Genomic DNA, 17,818 nt, shown 5'->3' on the forward strand with positions numbered 1-17,818 from the left:
ACCAAAAGCCAAGGTTATGTGGCTCTCTCGTGCATGGCAGGATCTAAGAAGAAGACTCTTCCCACTTAATGCAAACAGTTTGACCTCTGCCTGCACAGTTATGTAACGTCCCTAATGTGTTTACTGTTTCTTTGTTTAGTTTAACAAGATGTTTCTTTTATCAAGAAAGGTCAGTATAACCTGCAGGAAAAAAAATATAACATCACAATAGGTGCAATATTAGTCTGTCATAAAGCTCTCTTCAGCAAGGCTATGTCTTTGTGCTGCAAATTGGGCAGAGTTGAAGCACCAAAGGCCAGCCTTTCCAAAGGGAGGTGTGCTGGGAAGTCAGCCAAAGACCAGACTGTGGGGGGAAAGGAATAATAAATTTTTAGAAAAATTTAAAATATAGTGAATCAGAAATCTATTTCTTTCTGCATCTCCAGGTTATTTGGCGTTACAGGAAACTGTGCTGCCTGCAGTAAGCTCATACCTGCTTTTGAGATGGTGATGAGAGCGAAGGACAATGTTTATCACCTGGACTGTTTTGCATGTCAGCTTTGTAATCAGAGGTAAGAGAATTTCTTGGGTCTGCTCCATATGCTAACTGCTAGCTCGTCACTGGTATGGGCATACATTCCAAAGAGGAAACACCTGGCAAGACCTGGATGCTATTCCTGGGACTCATATAGAACATCTTTCATGACCTTGGCCAGAAAACTTTTTTTGTCTCTAATCCCGCATCAATAAAAAAGAATAATGTTACTTCCTCTCCTTCAAAGGGCTGTCTGTCAGGTTTAATTAATTAATATTTATAAAGGTCTTTGAGATCCTTTTCTGCAGAAGAGCATAACAGTACCATTTGTCATTATTGCATTAATTTCACTTTAATTCTTCATTTTTATCTCATGTATTTCTTTTAAAGTACACATTGTTTCTTCCTGTTGCCAGAACTGTAATAATTTAAATTTAAAAGGTGTTGTTCCCACCATTTCCTCTGTAGCAGCATTGGACCTCTTACAGTCCTATTTTTATTTCCATATCCAAACCATAGATTATAAAAATCCCAAGGATCCAAACCTGACACCCTGTTCTGAAGCATCACCCATATGGCGCAGTTGGAGAGCGAATGTCAAAAATGGTAAATTGTAACATCTGATTTCCTCAGAGGTGAATAGAGCCAAGTTTATACCAGCTACACTCCGAGTGTAGCTGGAGATTTCACCGGGAGCCCCATTTCTGACTCCACCAGGAATGATAGCAGCTTTGCCAGGGACCTCTATGAGGTCTAGGAAGTGAGAGAGCCAATTATGTCCACTCCTTAATGTCTCCATTATTTTCAGTTAGTTTTCAGCTATTACATGGTCCTATTTAGCGTTTTATAGCATTCATATTATCTTTCATTTCTTCCTTTGGGAAGAAACTCAAGATATACATTTTTAGGGAAGCAATGAAAAATTAGGAAGATTATAGTCTAACATGACAAAGCTAGACACAGCTCTAAATAAGCTTTCCTAACTCACTTTGTCCTACAATGTATTATTTTTTAACATTGTAGTCATTTAAAAATCAAACATCCCTAAAGAACCATAAAATGTACAGCTGCTAATAAGTGTAGCACACTACAATTATGCTCTTTAAAAAAAGCCAAATTGACCTTTTTCATCATGTTGCATGGGAAATTAAAATACCAGGCAAGTAATAACCACTGCTTAAACTATATAATAATGCAAAGTAATTATAGGTTCTAATGCTATTTAAAGTCCTATATCAATTTTGTCTTGCCACAGAACTGAGAAGCTGAGCAAGGCAGGCAGAGGCTCCCACAGTACCCATTTAAGAGGCACACACAGAGTGTCCTGGATTTCGTTTCCTAAACCCTTCACATCCTGGTTTTTTCCAAACCACAGTTCTTGTATCATTATTAAAGCCCCTAATATATTTCTGTTGTTCGCTTCATTTATTACATGCCATAATGGGGCTGCATATCTTTAGTGTTGGTTATGCACAATTAGCACTTAGTTATTGTCTTGTCACTTCAGCCCATACAAGACAAACTCCTTTAATGTAAGAAGTCAGCTAATCTTCATCAGTCAAGCAAAGCAGACAATGTTTGTTAGCCGGAGTGCAAAAAATTTTCATCATAGTTAACACTCTTGGATCTGAGGAAGTGAACTTTCTTTTTATTCTCTCCCCCCACACCCAGCAGAAAAAAAAAAAAAAAAAAAAAAAAGAAAACCCAGCTCTTATGAATATTTTTAATATTCCTCTTTTACTGTTACAACTGCAAACTAATGTGCAATTTCACTTTGCAGCTAACACACATCGTGGTGTTCCCTGGGGCCGCTGATCCCCCTGGAAAAGTGGTTAGATGCTTCTGAAATGGAGCTTAACTGGGTTATTTAATAATTCTCAGCCTTTTTATTCCTCAGACTTCAATTTAATCTTTTATTTGATTTTTACTTTGCATGTATTTTGGGTAAAGGGTTGCTGAAATAGTCTTACAGGTGTCTTAGGCTGAGAACAAAAGAATGAATTTTCCTGAAATACAGTCTAGTTCATCTAGTGAAAACAGGGAGTGGTTCCAGGAGTTTCAAAAAATTTCAGAAATTCTCAAAAAGTGACCCTAATTCTGATTCTATTGCAATAGCTCTCATGGAGCCTAATAAAGCAGACTGCTTGTAGGGTTCCTTTCTTCCTCACAATTTGGGACTAGTGGCCCTCTGAAGAATTAATTTTGTTGTTTTTTACAAAAAATCCTATTTCATAGATGCTCCAACATAGCTCTTCTGTGGTTCCTATGGCAAAGCATCCTATTGACTACAGTCTCTCAATAATAGCTTCAAATCTTCTGGTTTTTGTTACTTGAATAACAATAAACCTCCACATTGTTAGGCACCTGGCCCATCAGCAGCTTGGGCATTTTTCAGATCTACTATGAAACCTTTTTTGTTCTCTTTTTGTGACAGAAAAATCTTGTCATTACCATTTCATTAATAATTTCTGTTGTCCTTTAAGATCATTTTTTCTTCCTCTGCTCAAGCTAATCAAAACCATACAGCAGATTCTGAATGAGGATGTGTTTATAAGTTTGCAGTTTAATTGTTTTAAGTTTCTGCTGTTCCTTTGTATACAAAATAATGTTATTGAGGGGCTTTAGATTTGCTTTTTCCTTTTACTCCTGCCTCTAATTCCACCAATATGTAATTTATTTATTGAAGAGAACATTTTTATTCACAAACAGATCAAATATATCAAAAAATCACCAATGAGTGTGTCAAGGCCCACCAGCTATTGCAGGACTTGTTTAGCCTTATTCCCCAGTTTCACATTTTCTTCCCCCATTAAATTTAAAACCTTTGGGTCCTTCTCTACAGTAGTTTTGCAGAGTATGTAATGCTCTCTGATTCTGTGTTTCACTTTCAGTTACCATCGACCATTCAGGTTTTTTCCTAACAGAATGCATGCAATGTTCATGAGAACACAGAATTGTTGCTTCAGATTGCACTACTTTGTCTTTGCCAACACTGAATTTTTTTCTGATGTTCTGGGCCCTTGCTCCTTCCATCTCCTTCTGCTTTTCAAGCCAGGTAATATTTATATTAGTACACATCTCACTGCTCCTTGGGGCAGCCCATCCTTTGGTCTTGCTATTGCACGACTCTCATATTCCTACCCTTTAAACAGCTGAGCCCAGAGAGATGGCTGCCCTTCTTTGCCTAATGCTCTTTGTCACAATTCAGTGATTTTTCTGTTTTTATGGACAACTTCACTGCTTGTTTTATTATTTTTGAGTACCTACAACTCACCATCCAGTGCAAGCCACGGTGTGGATGGTAATTAGGCTCCCTTCACTTAAGGGGACTTTTGTTCAAACATGCCAGTGCCTTTATTGGCCTCCTGAATGTGACTTTTTCAGAGTGAGAAGAAAAAGGCATTTTCTCACACACTGTACTCCAGGAAGACAGACTGTGGACACAGGCCTGAAAGAGAGCTCCTGAGCCACTAAGCCTGGTCCCCTGGTGCCAAACAGGCACTGTCTCCTATTTTCCCTTTCATAAAGCTATTCAGCTCCAGGATCTAATTGCTCCAGCCAGACAGTTTGTGAGATATTTCCCCCACATTTTTCTTGATACTGATGCTTAAAGCTGTAGCAATTTTTGTGAATATTAAGCTCTGCTCCTAGCCTAAAGGTTTTAGCATCCTCTTATCTCTCATGTCTCTGTCCAGCTTACTCCTAATTTGAAGTTTTTCCATCGCCTAAGTACCTGCAGAGCTTAGTGACAGTGAGCTTAATGGTGTGAGAGTGTGCCCCTTTCTTCTCTGTAAACACATTTTACTTCTCCTCAGAAGCCCTTCACCCCATGTTAACAATAACCTCAATATACCTAATTTCTGCAGAAAATTTAAAGGGGGGGGGGGGGGAAAGAAACCACTGGAAAAATAAACTTGTAAACAGACACTGCCTTTCACACTTTGTCAGGCTGCATGTGTGTGACTAACAAAATGGAGTGGAAAATCTTGCAAGTGGGCTCAGCTGTGTCTTTGGCACTTTTGACACTTTTGACTACAGCGATGATGTCAACCTGCCTTCGGCTTTCCCACTTCCCCGAGTCTGTGTGTCCTTCCTCTCACTCTGCCGGCATCTTTAGCGCCTTGTTCCCAGCTCCTGTGATATTTTCTCCCTGCCGTTTGAAGTCAGCTCAGAGTATGGCTTAAAACCCCCATCTGCTATCACTGAGAGGTGTTTAAATAGTCCGTTCTACCCTTCTATCTGAAATTGCCTTTATTTTAATAGAAACTGGACTAAAAATGGTTACATACTCATTGAAATTGCTGTCCTGATGTAGCTGTAAACACTTACCTCCAGTATAAACTGTAAAATGCCCTCACAATGCTGCCTTTGTTCTCTGTCAAGCAGGGGAGAGGGAATACAATGCCAGGGACATCCTTATTTCAAACACCAATATTAGATTTTTGCATGAGTGGTCATTTTATAAATTCTGCAGGCCTGAGTACTGCTTATCTTTATTGTATGTCTCAAAATTTAGAATACAAATTAACATATTGTCCACACCTGCTTTTTATAAAACACTACATGAAAAGCACACCAAGGTGAGGTTTGCCATTTGAAGCTGAACTGGGATTCTGTGTCTGTGTATTCTGGTGAAAATGTACAACTTCAGGCACAGCTCCCACTTTCCAACCTTTGAAATGGACATTTTGACAGAAGCCCAGACTTAATAAAGCACAGGTGTGGACTGATGAACTGTGGTGTAAAGAGTGGCTTTGTTCTCTTAGTGATGCACATAGATGAACGTTGATGTGAGTTGCATTGGAAGCTCAACATTTAAAAACAGAGGAAAGGGGATAAGCAGAGCCCAAGTCATTGATTGCAATAAGCAGAGGGGAAGGGTGTGGGTGTGGTAAGTCTGAACTGTCTCAATCCTCAGGAAATCAAATAAATGTTTCCAGATTTTGTTTCTTTCTAGAGCCACAAAGACCTGGCTTTACCAGAGGAGGCACGCACGAAGCCATCTTCCTCCACAGCAATATTTCTCTTGCTTTCTTAAGTAGTCTTCAGTACCTTGACATGTCCTGTGATTCAGAAAAGATGACAGACAGCAGTGAGATCTCCTTAGATATCTGTACTTAACAACGAAAGAGCTACTTCTCAAAATAGAAGTTTTATTCTTCTTGTGATTAGTCTAGGCACACCTTCCCTTCCAAACAAGGTGATAACAGAGGTCATTTTGTAATATAAATGGCCTTCTTTTTGCCAGTGTAAAATATGACAGGGGTTCTAGAATGTAGGTTAATTATAATGGTCATTCTACTAATGTCACAGTCGTGTCAAAAGTACTATTATGAATTTATGGTGCTCAGTCCAATCTGGCATGATAATGCAGCCTATTGTATATTCTTTCCTGTTCATCTTGCATGCCTATTAAAAAAATTGGGTGAGGGTTTTAGGGAAGGCTGAAGACTACCATCTGCCTGCTAGAAGAGTAATAATCTTGCCTAATTATACACTCCTAACACAGTGGCATCTTAATATGCTCCTCGACTCCGTTTAATATGTGTGCCCAAATTGTGCCCTGATTTACATCCTATGCCAATTCCATAAAAAAAGTGGGAGGCTAAGCTTCAATTTACCCTCCCATTTTAAAGCTGAGCCAGGTTTAAATTTTGCTGTGTGCAAACCCAATGTGTAGTGGTTACAGATCTTTCACTTCAGGAGAGGCTAAATCTGGTTTTGAGAGTCAAATAAGGTTGAAAGTGTGAATGGCCAAAATTCCTCATACTTCATCTGTCCCATTGTACCTGGGAACCAGCATGCCAGGATTATAGGTTTTTCACCTTGTGGTTACCTCTTTGACACTTAATGAGTGCACAATTCACACATTTAACTCCCAGGGGCCTACACAAGCCAAATATGCTTGTCACCAAGCTTGCGTGATATGAAAACTGATGCAGAATTTGCACCCTAAGCATCAGGAGCACCAGGTTTCCCCCAGGGCACAGGGGACCGTCCAGAGGATGCCTTCCCATGCAGGCAAACCCCAACCCCAACAGGTTATCAAAGGGACAGGCCACTAGCAGCCTCTCCCCAGGACAGCTGCACACTGGGAACACAAGGGATCTGTGGAACCGTGTGTGTGTTTGAAGCCACTGATGCATAAAGCTGTCCCATGCCATGCAGGCACAGGTAGAGCACTTCTGGCTCCACATATCAACATTGCTAAAGCAAAAGGCATTGACACTTTTTATTGGGAAAGGCATCCTGATACTCCCGTGTAGCCCATGCAGTTTAATTCAAACTGCTTCGCTCCTCTGAGGGCTGAGAAATAAAATCCTCTAGCCAGGACTTTGCTGCAAATGATGTTGCATGGAGCCACACGTGTTAAGTATTGCCATGCAAGCGAATTGCTCTTCAGCAGTGTGTTTTTTTGTCTACTAAATGCTTTAAAAAATTTAGTTTGCTAAGATCTGTCTTACCCTGGAACAAAAGGAATACACACAGCTGAGCAATATTCTTGGTTCAGACTTTGTGTTTCCTGCTGGGTGTAGAGGTGGTTTCATCTCCCACTGATGCACTGGCAGATTTTCTTTGGTTTTGGTTGATTTTAAATAAGACTTCTTTGGGAAAAACAAGCATTTCATGTTGGCACTAGTTACAACTCTTTCACCTAATCTTGTAAGGTGCACAAAAGAATTTTTCTCAGCATTGCTGTCAATGGACAAAAATACAAAAGATGGAAACTAGAAAAAAACACCAAAGAACAACTTTTATGTATGAATTCTTCATTTCAACATAGCTACTCAAAATCATTTTGTCTTGTTAATAGCCTAGTATACTAGGATTGGGGTGGGAAGAATAATAGGAACCTTTACAAAAGAGTGTTAACCATAAATAAAGATTTTGGGATCCTCCCATAATCTCTATTTTCAATCATCATCAGCAGCAGGCAGTAATCCTACAGAAAAAAAAAATCCACAAATAAACAAACCAATTTTCCTTTAAGAGCAAAGCTAATTCTTTTCAATCCACTTTTTTATTACACTATTTTCCCTCTATCTATTTAGCTAGCATAAGGATAAATTTCCAAAGCTACCCAGTTGGAAAATAAATGGGTTCACTGTTTGTCTAGCATTCCAATCTTCACAAATGTAAATCAGTCCAACTGCTACTCATTTATACCTCCAACTTCACAAAACATTAAAGGACTGCTTTCCATACACAATTTAATCTGTAACAATTCACCAAGATTTCTGCTTGAACATCATTAGAAATTGACTATCTGATAAAGACAGAACACGATCAGGGTCATGTGGGTCAACCTGTGTCGTTTATGGAGTTTTACTGGGTCAACTCCAGCAGGCACCACTATTTGAAGGTTAAATTGTTACAATTAAATACATATCCAGCTATTCCCATAGTTACTCTGCTGTTAAATCTACCGTAAACAACACAAGCATTTATATCTGACCCTAATTGTGTCCAAGATGTCACCATTTGGAAATTATATTAAAAAAAGGACATTATAATCTGTTACACATTAAACAATACTTCATGTACTGAGATCCATTGTAGAGCAGCAATCCATAATTAGCTGGTAGAAGCTGGTATCATTTATTCACATCAGTGTTAGGGGGTTCATTTAGGTTACTTTCTTTCATTTTAATTGCAATAAGGCAAGCAGTGCCTCCCAATATATTTCATAGCTGGAGAGTTCACTACAAACAAAGCCATGTAACCCTGCCAAGGCAGTCACTAGGGAAACTTTCTTCTGCATTGTCCCCATTCACTTCTCCCCAAGCATCTTTCCAGAAGAATGGCTTTGTCAAGGGGAAGAAGGACTTCAGGGTGTGTCAGGGAAGAACCCTCTTAAATTCAAGCATATATTTTTAGCTGGGAAATCCTACTTTACTGGAAGTTTGAAGTCAGCCAGCCAGGAGCATCAACATTTCGTGATTGTCCTGCTCATCAGAGAAAAGCAAAGGAGATCTCTCAGTGGTGTTTTGCAGCAAACAGATCATTCTGATGCACATAATACTGTAACAGGGTAGTTGCATTGATACCATGAGAGAGAGAGAGTAGTTAGCTGAGTAACTAAATTTGTAATCAACTCCTATAGGAAAAAAGGGAAAAGGCTTTTTTTTTTTCTGCATGCCTGCGTGTCTCTGGTTTACATATGCTTTACAGTGAGTGTAAAGTCGTGTGTGTGCTAGAAGCAGTTCTCAGAATCACCATCTTAAATCAAATCTAGTGAAATATCCAACTGGAACAAAACAAAAAATTCTTACTAGGACATGAGGCAAATGCAAGATATCTCAGACAAGCTTTCCTGTGGGTGCTTTGCTATACTTTATCTTCCTTCTGGTTTGCTGGACATTTACTTTTCACTTAGCTCAGCAGCCTGAGATATTTATTGTGTTTTTAGCTATGTGCCAGTGACCTGATCCAGGACTCCTACAGCCCACGGTGGGCTTTGAATGAGGGCTTTGGCTGGGGAAGCAAAAGTGCCTGAATGCACTAGATTTTATTGAAAACACAGGATTAATTGTGGCAGCAGGGCAATTCCTCTGCTGGGCTTTCTCACACACACAGGTGGGTGCTGTCCAGCCAACACTTATTCTACAACCCTCACCTGTAAGCCTATATCCCATCATTTACCCTCAAACTCTCTTTTTCTTTTCTCTTTATTATTTTAATTTCAGATTTTGTGTTGGAGACAAATTTTTCCTGAAGAACAACATGATTCTGTGCCAGACAGATTATGAAGAGGGTTTAATGAAAGAAGGTTATGCACCCCAGGTTCGCTGATCGGATGCCACATCATTAAGAATAAAAAGCACTATGTTCTTTTATCTTTTTTGCTCAACATGTATATAAGAAATGACACAGGAACCTACTGAATAGCATAGATATAGGGAGACAGAATGGTTGCGTGAAATAAAAGGCGGACTGCATCTGTATGTAGTGAAAATTGCTCCAGTTCAGAGTTGAATGTTAATTAAAAAGGTACTGTATATACAGCTGGATTCTTTTTGCTTGCTCTTGGGATTTTCAGTTTGTTTGGGTTTTTTTTTTGTTTGTTTCTTTTTGTGTCATTTGGCATGAGATGTTTATTTTGGACTATTGTACATAATGTATTGTAATATTTGAAGCACAAATGTAATACAGTTTTATTGTGTTACCATTTGTGTTCCTGTTTGCTTCTTTGTATTGTTGCATTTAGTACAATCAGTGTCTAAACTTACTGTATATTTATGCTTTCTGTATCTACCAGCTATTTTAAATGAGCTGTATCTTTCTAGTAAAAAGCATTAAAGAGCAAATCCCAACCATTATGCTACACTTAGAGCTTAAGAATACTGTTTACATTAAAACTATTAAGAAAACTAATAACTAGCAGCACCTGCTGCTAATGATGCTATGGTTAAGGATCTATCAGCACTTCTCTTATAAGCCTCTATTTTTCAGGGGTTAAGCATCTGCTGTTTAATTGCATGGATTTTCCTCAAAGAGCACTTTTATTTTACTACAAAATTTTGAAAAGTAAATCTGACTGGTTTGAGCTATATTATAAAAGGTGCAAAAGTTAATGATTTTGGGTGCTGCTTTTGTGCCCCTTAGGCATTCCAAATGCCTGGATTTGATTTTTAATTTAGCTGGAGAAATTAAGCCCTAATGCAAACCAGTGCCTCTGGGCATCTTATTTTTTATATATATATATATACATATATATATATAAATATATATGTTATTTTTTTCAAATCATTAATTTGAGGGAGGGGAGGCAAGGGAGAAGATTTTTCTTTATATGCATTTTAAAGAAGTCTTAAAATTTGAGGGGTCTCTCTCCCTCATCTCCCTCTCTCTCTCTTTCCCTTTTTTTTTTTTTTAATTTTTTTTTTTTTTTTTTTTAATCAGGGCTTAACCCTAATATATTTTCTGGGGCTGCGTCCTCAACAAACCCTGGAAAAAAAAAAAAAAAAAAAAAGTGAAAGTAGAAGGCACTGCAAACAGCCCCCTCTGAGGGTCTATTTACACTAAGGAAACGACCCTGAGCTGACACTGGGAGAGTGACTGGTTGCTAATTACCCACCTCTGCGAATGCTGAAGGTAATTTAAATGCTGATGTGGATGGGACAAAACTTAGCAATAGCAAGCGAGAGCTAACCACACTCGACTGCACAGGTACCTTGCTGTCCATGCCAACATCCTACGGGTTTGTCCCATCAATACTGGCAATTAAAATCCTTTTGACAGAGGTGGAATTTCTGCTGACAGCTCCTGTTGGCAATCAGTCCGTTTTCTAGGAGAGGTGGACTTCTTTTAAAGCCATGAAGCTATTGCATCAGCAGGACGTCCCTAAGTGCTCACACCCCTGACAGAGCTTACAGGTGTTTGGCAAAGGAAAGCAGGATGAATGTTTAAAAAGTTGTTCAATGCATATTTATGTCTTGTCTGTTTGCCACTGTAATCTAGCTCACCGGGAAAACAACCTGCGTTAAAAACACACAAACAGCAAAACAGTATTAAGAAGAAGAAGAAGAAAAGCCAACAAGAAACCCACTATACCCTATGTTGTTATGAAGCTAAGCTCTTGTTTTTGTTTCGAGTATGAACCCATGACTCTGTTCAAGTTGACTGCTGTCCTTCCCTGCTTCTCCTGTCCTGTTGCAGTTTCAGCATGTTTTTGCTGGGGATGGTCAAAGAAGTTTTGTAATGCAGTGGGGAAATTCCTTAAGTGTATGGTAAGAGCACACTGCACAGTGGCTTGACTTAGAAATAGATATTTAGTTTTAATGACTGCTGTTACAGTGTGTTTTGTTGTTGTTTTTTTTTTTTTTTTCCTGGTTGTGAACCCTTTTGAAAATAAGCATGGCTCAGAAAACTTGACTGACTCATACAGGACCAGAAAGAAATGCAACAACTCCTCAGGCTGTTCTTGTTAATTAGAAGAAATAGCTCCACATAGTTTTTCAAATTAAATTTAGCCCTCTTATGTGGACTATCTTCCTTCCTAACCTTGAGCACAAGTGTCTCTTGCACTCCCTTCCCCAGTCCCTTAATGTCTTTGGGATAACTAAGCAGTTGGTGTCAGAGGTACTATTAGGTTCTTACAGACCTACTGCAGTGCAATAAACAAGCTGTCCTTTCTGTGAAGGTCAGGATGGACAGAAAGGGAAGAATCATATTATCTTGTTTTGAGCCAAATTTCAATTTTCTCCTCCAGCCCCTCCTGGGTCTTTCCATTAGAAATCAGGAAGATCTCTCTTCTGCTTTCCAGTAGTAGGCTGCAGAAAGGGTAGAAATCCCTGCTTCAGAAATAAGAAAGAAAGCTCCTTGGCTCTGTCTTTGACTCCCTGTAAGCTTGGGCATATCACTCAGCTTCTCTGTGCCTCAGTTGTCCCCATCTGTCCAATGGGGCGAATGGATACAGTGCTTTTGTAAAGCATTTTTGGCTCTTCAGAAAACCAGCAGCCTTGTGGATGTTATGAGCAGCGTTAGGATAACCTGGGAGGAGCAGAGCATTCCCAGGAGGTAATCACAGGTCTGAGGCAGGAAAGCACCAAAACCAGCTCAGCCTGAGGAAGGCTTGGCTGGAGATGATGGCAACTAAACACTAGTAGTGCTGTAAATGCTCAAGGAATTCTCTCATTCCCACAAAGTGCCACTGCTCAGCTCTTTATGGAGCAAATGAAGAGAGGGAAATGGGAAAAGAGCGCCTCGTTACTACATGCTACATTGCTCATATGTTCATTTTGTGACCTAGGCTCAAAAGTGTGGAAGAGGAAGGTGGTCCTGCTAGGAAGACAAAAAAAATTGTCTCACCATTCTATCAATCTTAATTGATGCATAGATGAAGAAATATGGATATGTTTGCAGTGTACAATGTTATGGCGCTTCTTTGAGCACTTTATGCTCATCTATCTTCACATACATATCTAAAATTTGTATGTAGAGGATACAGAATACATTTAGGTTTGTTGTAGGTCAAAGATCAATTACACATTTTCCTGTATTTCAAACTTCCTTCTTGTCTGGCTGTTAAAATAATGGCTGAGAGTTGAAATATTTAATGGAAACATTTACAACTCCAGTAAAGTATATCATCATAAGTCAATACTGGAGTGACCATTTTGACAGAGGTATAGACCATTCCTTTGGGTTGCTTTTTTGTTATCTGCCTTGGTTCTCCTTCTCCATCACTGTGTGTGTCAACATGCTGTCTGCATCCAGCAAACCACTCTGATAGTGACCCTTATTTGCCAGGCAGGAATGCTTCCACTTGTGCCTCCCATCTTTAGCTGTAGATATTGTGAAGTTTAGCCAGACAAAAATAATATCAATATTTTTTTTTAATCTACTACTACAATCTATTTGGATGGCTGTTTTTGTGCCATGTGAAAAAAACTTAAAATTATCAAACCTTGATTTTTCAACTGTAAAAAGCTTCTCTGACAACTGCATTCTGCTGTGTCTGTTATCTGCCACAACTGGTGATGGATCAAGACAGCCTGGATTTGGCAGAAACAGTGACCAGGACTAAAAGTTGATCTATTTCATTATTGTGTTTTTCTATCTTCTGGGTTGTTTGGTGTTTTTTTTAAAGCACACTTTCATGTTTTTCCTATCCTCCCAAAATGTTCAAATTTTTGCTCACGTAATGTAAATAGATGAAAATCATCCAGCAACCCCTCAAATGTTCCTAATTGCCTACACATAAAATGACTTGGGGAAGATACATTGAAAAGTGGTCAGTGAGAAGGGAAACTGAGAAAAAGTAACAAACAGGGACTGTGGCAAGGTTTTGACTGTATAGATTTTAAAGTACTCTAAAGGTTTTTTTCAACGTAATATGCAGCAGCTTCTTATAATTTTCTCAGCAGTAGGTAGTTTACAGTCATCTGTACCTAGAACAAATCTTGTCAAAAATGAAGGTCTGTAGTGATTGCTGGGTATAATTTTATACATTTAGCTGATTTTTCTGAAAGCTTCCACTGTGCTGCTGTTGTCAGACTAAATTATCAATTTAGCCATTTGTTGTTCAATGAATAAAAAACTCCTATGGCATTGGAGATGTTGTGGTTTCAATAAAGCAAAAGCTTTAACAAGTGAAAGTATACAAAGAAAAGTGTGTACTGTATATAAGAGCAGTGTTTTTATTCCTTTAAATACCATTTTAGATTTTAAAAAAGCCAATTACATATTCACTTAACACATTCCTCCTACTTCAGGCCAATGATGCAGTCCAAACCTGTTTACTGCTCAGTACCTTGGAAAATGAAACCAAAATACAATATGTGCAAGGTAATAGGCCATTAGCACAAACATGCTCCCAGTAAAAATCCTTTGTGTAGGCACCTTTCTAAAAGCTGCCAATTGTGGCTGATAGAAGTATTATAAAAGAAGTGATTTTAATTCTATTTAAGGCATTAAAAGCTGAAGAGTATCTGTTTAAAGCATTAAAGTAAGAGCTGCATGTATCTAATACCTTTTAAAATGCCCTTCTGCTGATTTATATTCATCCTGAACCTGCTAATAATGAGTATACATAAGCAAATACCATCTTCCACCTATTCAGCATGTCATTGATATGAAAGCCCCAGAAAATATCTCACGCAATCAGTGTGTTCAGAGAGTTATCTAGCACAAATTACTCATTAACTCAATAGCACATAATAAAAAAGAACATCAATTAATTAATGAGTCACCCTCAGATCACTTTGATTACAACACAGCTCTGTTGAAACAGCGGTTATAAATGGAGCTGCCTCTCTTTATTCATTGTTTGCAATTGGCCCATTATTTTGCAGAGACCAGTGTCATATTTAACACATGCCTGCAGGTAATTGTGTGATTAGTTTCATAAATGAAGATGCAGAGGGAGAACACGGAGTGCCTTGCTCGGCACCTGAGTCGGAAGTGAATGCGGAGCTCTGTGGCAGCCATGGGGGCAGCCTTTCTCTCCCTTCCCCTCAAAGCCTTCACTGCATGGCCCTGGTGACAGGACAACACCCAGAGCTAGTCCTGCTGACCTCTAATCCAACCCAAAAATCTCAAAGCCTTGGGAAAACATTCATGATTTGAGCCTCCCTCCTCCATGGATGTCAGTCTCTTCTCCCAAGTGACAAGCAATGGGACAAAAGGAAATGGCCTCAAGCTGGGCCAAGGGGAGGTTTGGATTGGAAGCATTCTTCCACCAAAAAATGGGTTGTCAAGCACTGGAAGAAGCTGTCCACCATTCCTGGAGGTATTTGTGGATATGGTGTTTAGGACGTGGCTCAGTGGTGGGCTGGGCAGCGCTGAGTTAATGGTTTGACTCAAGGACCTTAGAGGTCTTTTCCAACCTTAAAGATTATCCAGAGGAGGCCACACCACCAGCATTTCACAGTAAAGAGCACAGAAACAGAGAAATTAGGTGGGCTGCTCAGGTCAGTCAGTAAGTCTGCCTTCCTCAAACCCCACTGTTGGCATGGCTTGTAACCATCCCACCCCAGGCACTGTAAAGCTTGGAGCAACAATTCCAAACTCCTCTTTGATGCTCAGGGTTACCAAGGAGAGGCTGAACATCCAGAGTTCCATCGTGCCAAACTGTGTTTGGTGAATGTGAGCTGGGGAGGTGAGTGAGGAGGCCTGATTGTTCAGCTATTTTTTACATTTTTTAAAGGAAAGATGAATGAAAGAACACAAAGTCACCACCTAAAGTTCCTAAACTATCTTGGTTAAATGCCATTCCAATAAGCGTATAGTGTAATTATAACAGTTCCCTTAGGTAAGTAAGAAACATCTGTTAGTAACACATAGCAGGTGTTAGCAATTACACATACTGATTTTTTTAAAGTGTTTTTAATTAAAAAGAATTCTGTTTTCTGAAAAGGAGAGCATGGTAAGTCCAAACAAGCTTTTGTTTGTGTGGCTCTAGATCATGTAATATGCAAAACGATAAAGGTAAAATCAACTTAAATTAGCAAAGGTTTACACATTTGCCTTCAGTTTATTGCAATCAAAACCAAATTGGGACTTCACTGCATTATTGTAAAGCACATGACATTAGCATTCTAAGCAAGATCTCATCTAATGCATGAAATCCATACAGTTCATGTATACCCTAAACACAACTAAGTAGAGCATTTGAACCTAGGAAGATTGCTATAGTTAAGTAAAATACGATAGGTATTGTAAGAGAGGGGAAATGTGCTAGGAAATTCTGTCTTCACAATCCCTTTGTCCCACTACAGGGAAGCAATGTCTAGATTATGTTAAAGCACAATCAAGCTACTTGTCAAATTACTTCAAAAAACTAGCCAAGAGCAATCTACATTTAGCAAAGTGATAGGCTGTGCCACTGAGAAATAACAAGCAAGAGCCACACTGGAAGGCCAACCAGTTAGAGGTGGTTTTAATCCAAAGTAGAAGATAACAACATGAGAAATTTGTTTCCCTGTACCAACATTCTCTTTCCATAGATGCTAAGATGAGGATATCAGGATGTAAATCTTGTCATAAACTTCAACTTCCATTTTATATGAACTAGGCAAGCAAATTAGTTGGCAGGGAAAAGAGAAAGAAGCAGCACCATTAGTACAGCCTATGGATTTGTCATTGTATCCTGCTGGGATCCAGGTTGTGCTTGTTTGTCATACACAAAATTTTGTTTCTTTCACAAAAATCTCTAGACTTCAATGTGGAAAAGTAGCCTTTTTGCATACAGTCTACAGCAATATAAAATTAGATTCTTTTTCTTTATGTTCTTTCCAAGAATGGAGGGCTCATGAGGAAACACATATATGAAATAATGGGCCTAATAAAAAAATAAAAAACCCTATCAGTAAACTGTTAGGCCAAAGACAAAAGTAGTTCATACGTACTTTTTTCATCTGAATACACAGATCTGGAAATGAAGGCCAGATTTTTAACATTTTTCTGCTTCCAGGAAACTTATGTTTTTTCCAGTGTTATCTGTAAGTATTTTTTATTCCTTATTCAAAATATATAACTTTTGTTTATGCCTTTTTTTAACATCAAGAGCAAAAAACTACTGTCAGTGGCATCCAATCAATATACTGCCAGTACTGGAACAAGCTTTCTGCATGAACAGAGTAAGGAAAAACCAACACAATCCTCCTAACTCTCAGAGTTACATTATGAGAACTTTTACGTACATAACACACAGCTTTATTGGCTATTCAAAACTGCAGTGTAAAATCCAGGTGTCCAGATCAGAAGTCACACTGCTAACAAACACATGAGCAGTGAACAATAATAATGTACCAATAGCTAGAAAAGGATTTTGATTGCTTTTTTGTTCAAGTCAAAGCAGAGCATTTCAGTACTCCTTGTACACAATGCCTTTCTGGAGTGCAGTAGCCTTGTGACAATGAGTACATATTAATTAAAAATAAGGAAAAAGCTGATAAATGCCTAAAAAATGCCTTCAATTTAGAATGACAGACTCACATCTGTTCCTACAGCTCTCAATCACCACATAAGAGATAAAAATATCACCACTAAGACTGCAGCAGAAAGGAACATTTCTGCTTTGGCCTCCCATCCCAGTTTATTTTAGTGACATTGCAACAGTCTTTTTCTCTCCTTTCCTTTCAAATTCCTCTAAAAACATGGGAATCACTTTTGTCATGTCTTGTATGGCCTGCTGAAAAATCTGAAAGATCCTGATCTTGGAGCCTTGAAAGTCATCTGGAAGCAGCTCTGTGTAACTGAAGCCATAATGCACAGGATCATCATCTTGCTGGCATTTACTGAGAAAGAGAAGAAACACAGAAGTGCCATAAAATTTCAGGGTTGCAGTCACCCTTGCCTCGTCGTGGAGTATTGTAATAGGGAGTTTATAGAGAGGTTGGATTTTTAAGGGCAGGCTGGGTATCAATTTGGTCCAAAGTTTTTATTGTGCTAATGAACTGTAACAGCTCTAATCTATTTTTAGATGGTGGCATTTCAAGTCTTTCAGCTCCTCAGTTCAAGATCCATAATGTGGAGATAATACACCACTTTTCTACCTCACAGGATATGTGAGGGTAGTAATTGTGGGATTTTTCAATAGCACCAGCTGAGCATATGAAACATCAAAGCAAGAGAACAGCAAAATATACAAATTGTAGCTTAGGAATTGTCTAAAATCTCTAATTGATGGGAAAGTGCTGGGAAAAAGATTGCTCTGCCTTTACTTTTTCTTATCACAGTTCCAAACTACCTTTTAATAGCCCCTGACAGAGACAGCCACTTGGCTAGACAAGAACTTTGGTCTGATCCAGAATATTCTTCCCTGAGTTTCTGCAAGGACTAATACAATGAGAAAGAATG

At 38.8% G+C, this 17,818-nt stretch overlaps 1 protein-coding gene across 4 annotated transcripts in view; it reads left to right on the forward strand.

Annotated features, from left to right (window-relative positions):
• The window catches only part of LMO3 (LIM domain only 3), a 59,922-nt gene extending 46,308 nt beyond the window's left edge, over positions 1-13,614 (forward strand). For all 4 annotated transcript variants that reach the window (XM_021535150.3, XM_021535151.3, XM_021535152.3 and 1 more), the window contains 2 exons: positions 426-551; positions 9,202-13,614. In XM_021535150.3, the coding sequence (XP_021390825.1) occupies positions 426-551; positions 9,202-9,307 (232 nt within the window). In that variant the 3' untranslated portion in view covers positions 9,308-13,614. The remainder of the gene's footprint in view (positions 1-425; positions 552-9,201) is intronic.
• The last annotated feature ends 4,204 nt before the right edge of the window (positions 13,615-17,818 follow it).

The sequence above is a fragment of the Lonchura striata genome, chromosome 5 (assembly GCF_046129695.1).
Source record: "Lonchura striata isolate bLonStr1 chromosome 5, bLonStr1.mat, whole genome shotgun sequence".
Taxonomy (NCBI): domain Eukaryota; kingdom Metazoa; phylum Chordata; class Aves; order Passeriformes; family Estrildidae; genus Lonchura; species Lonchura striata.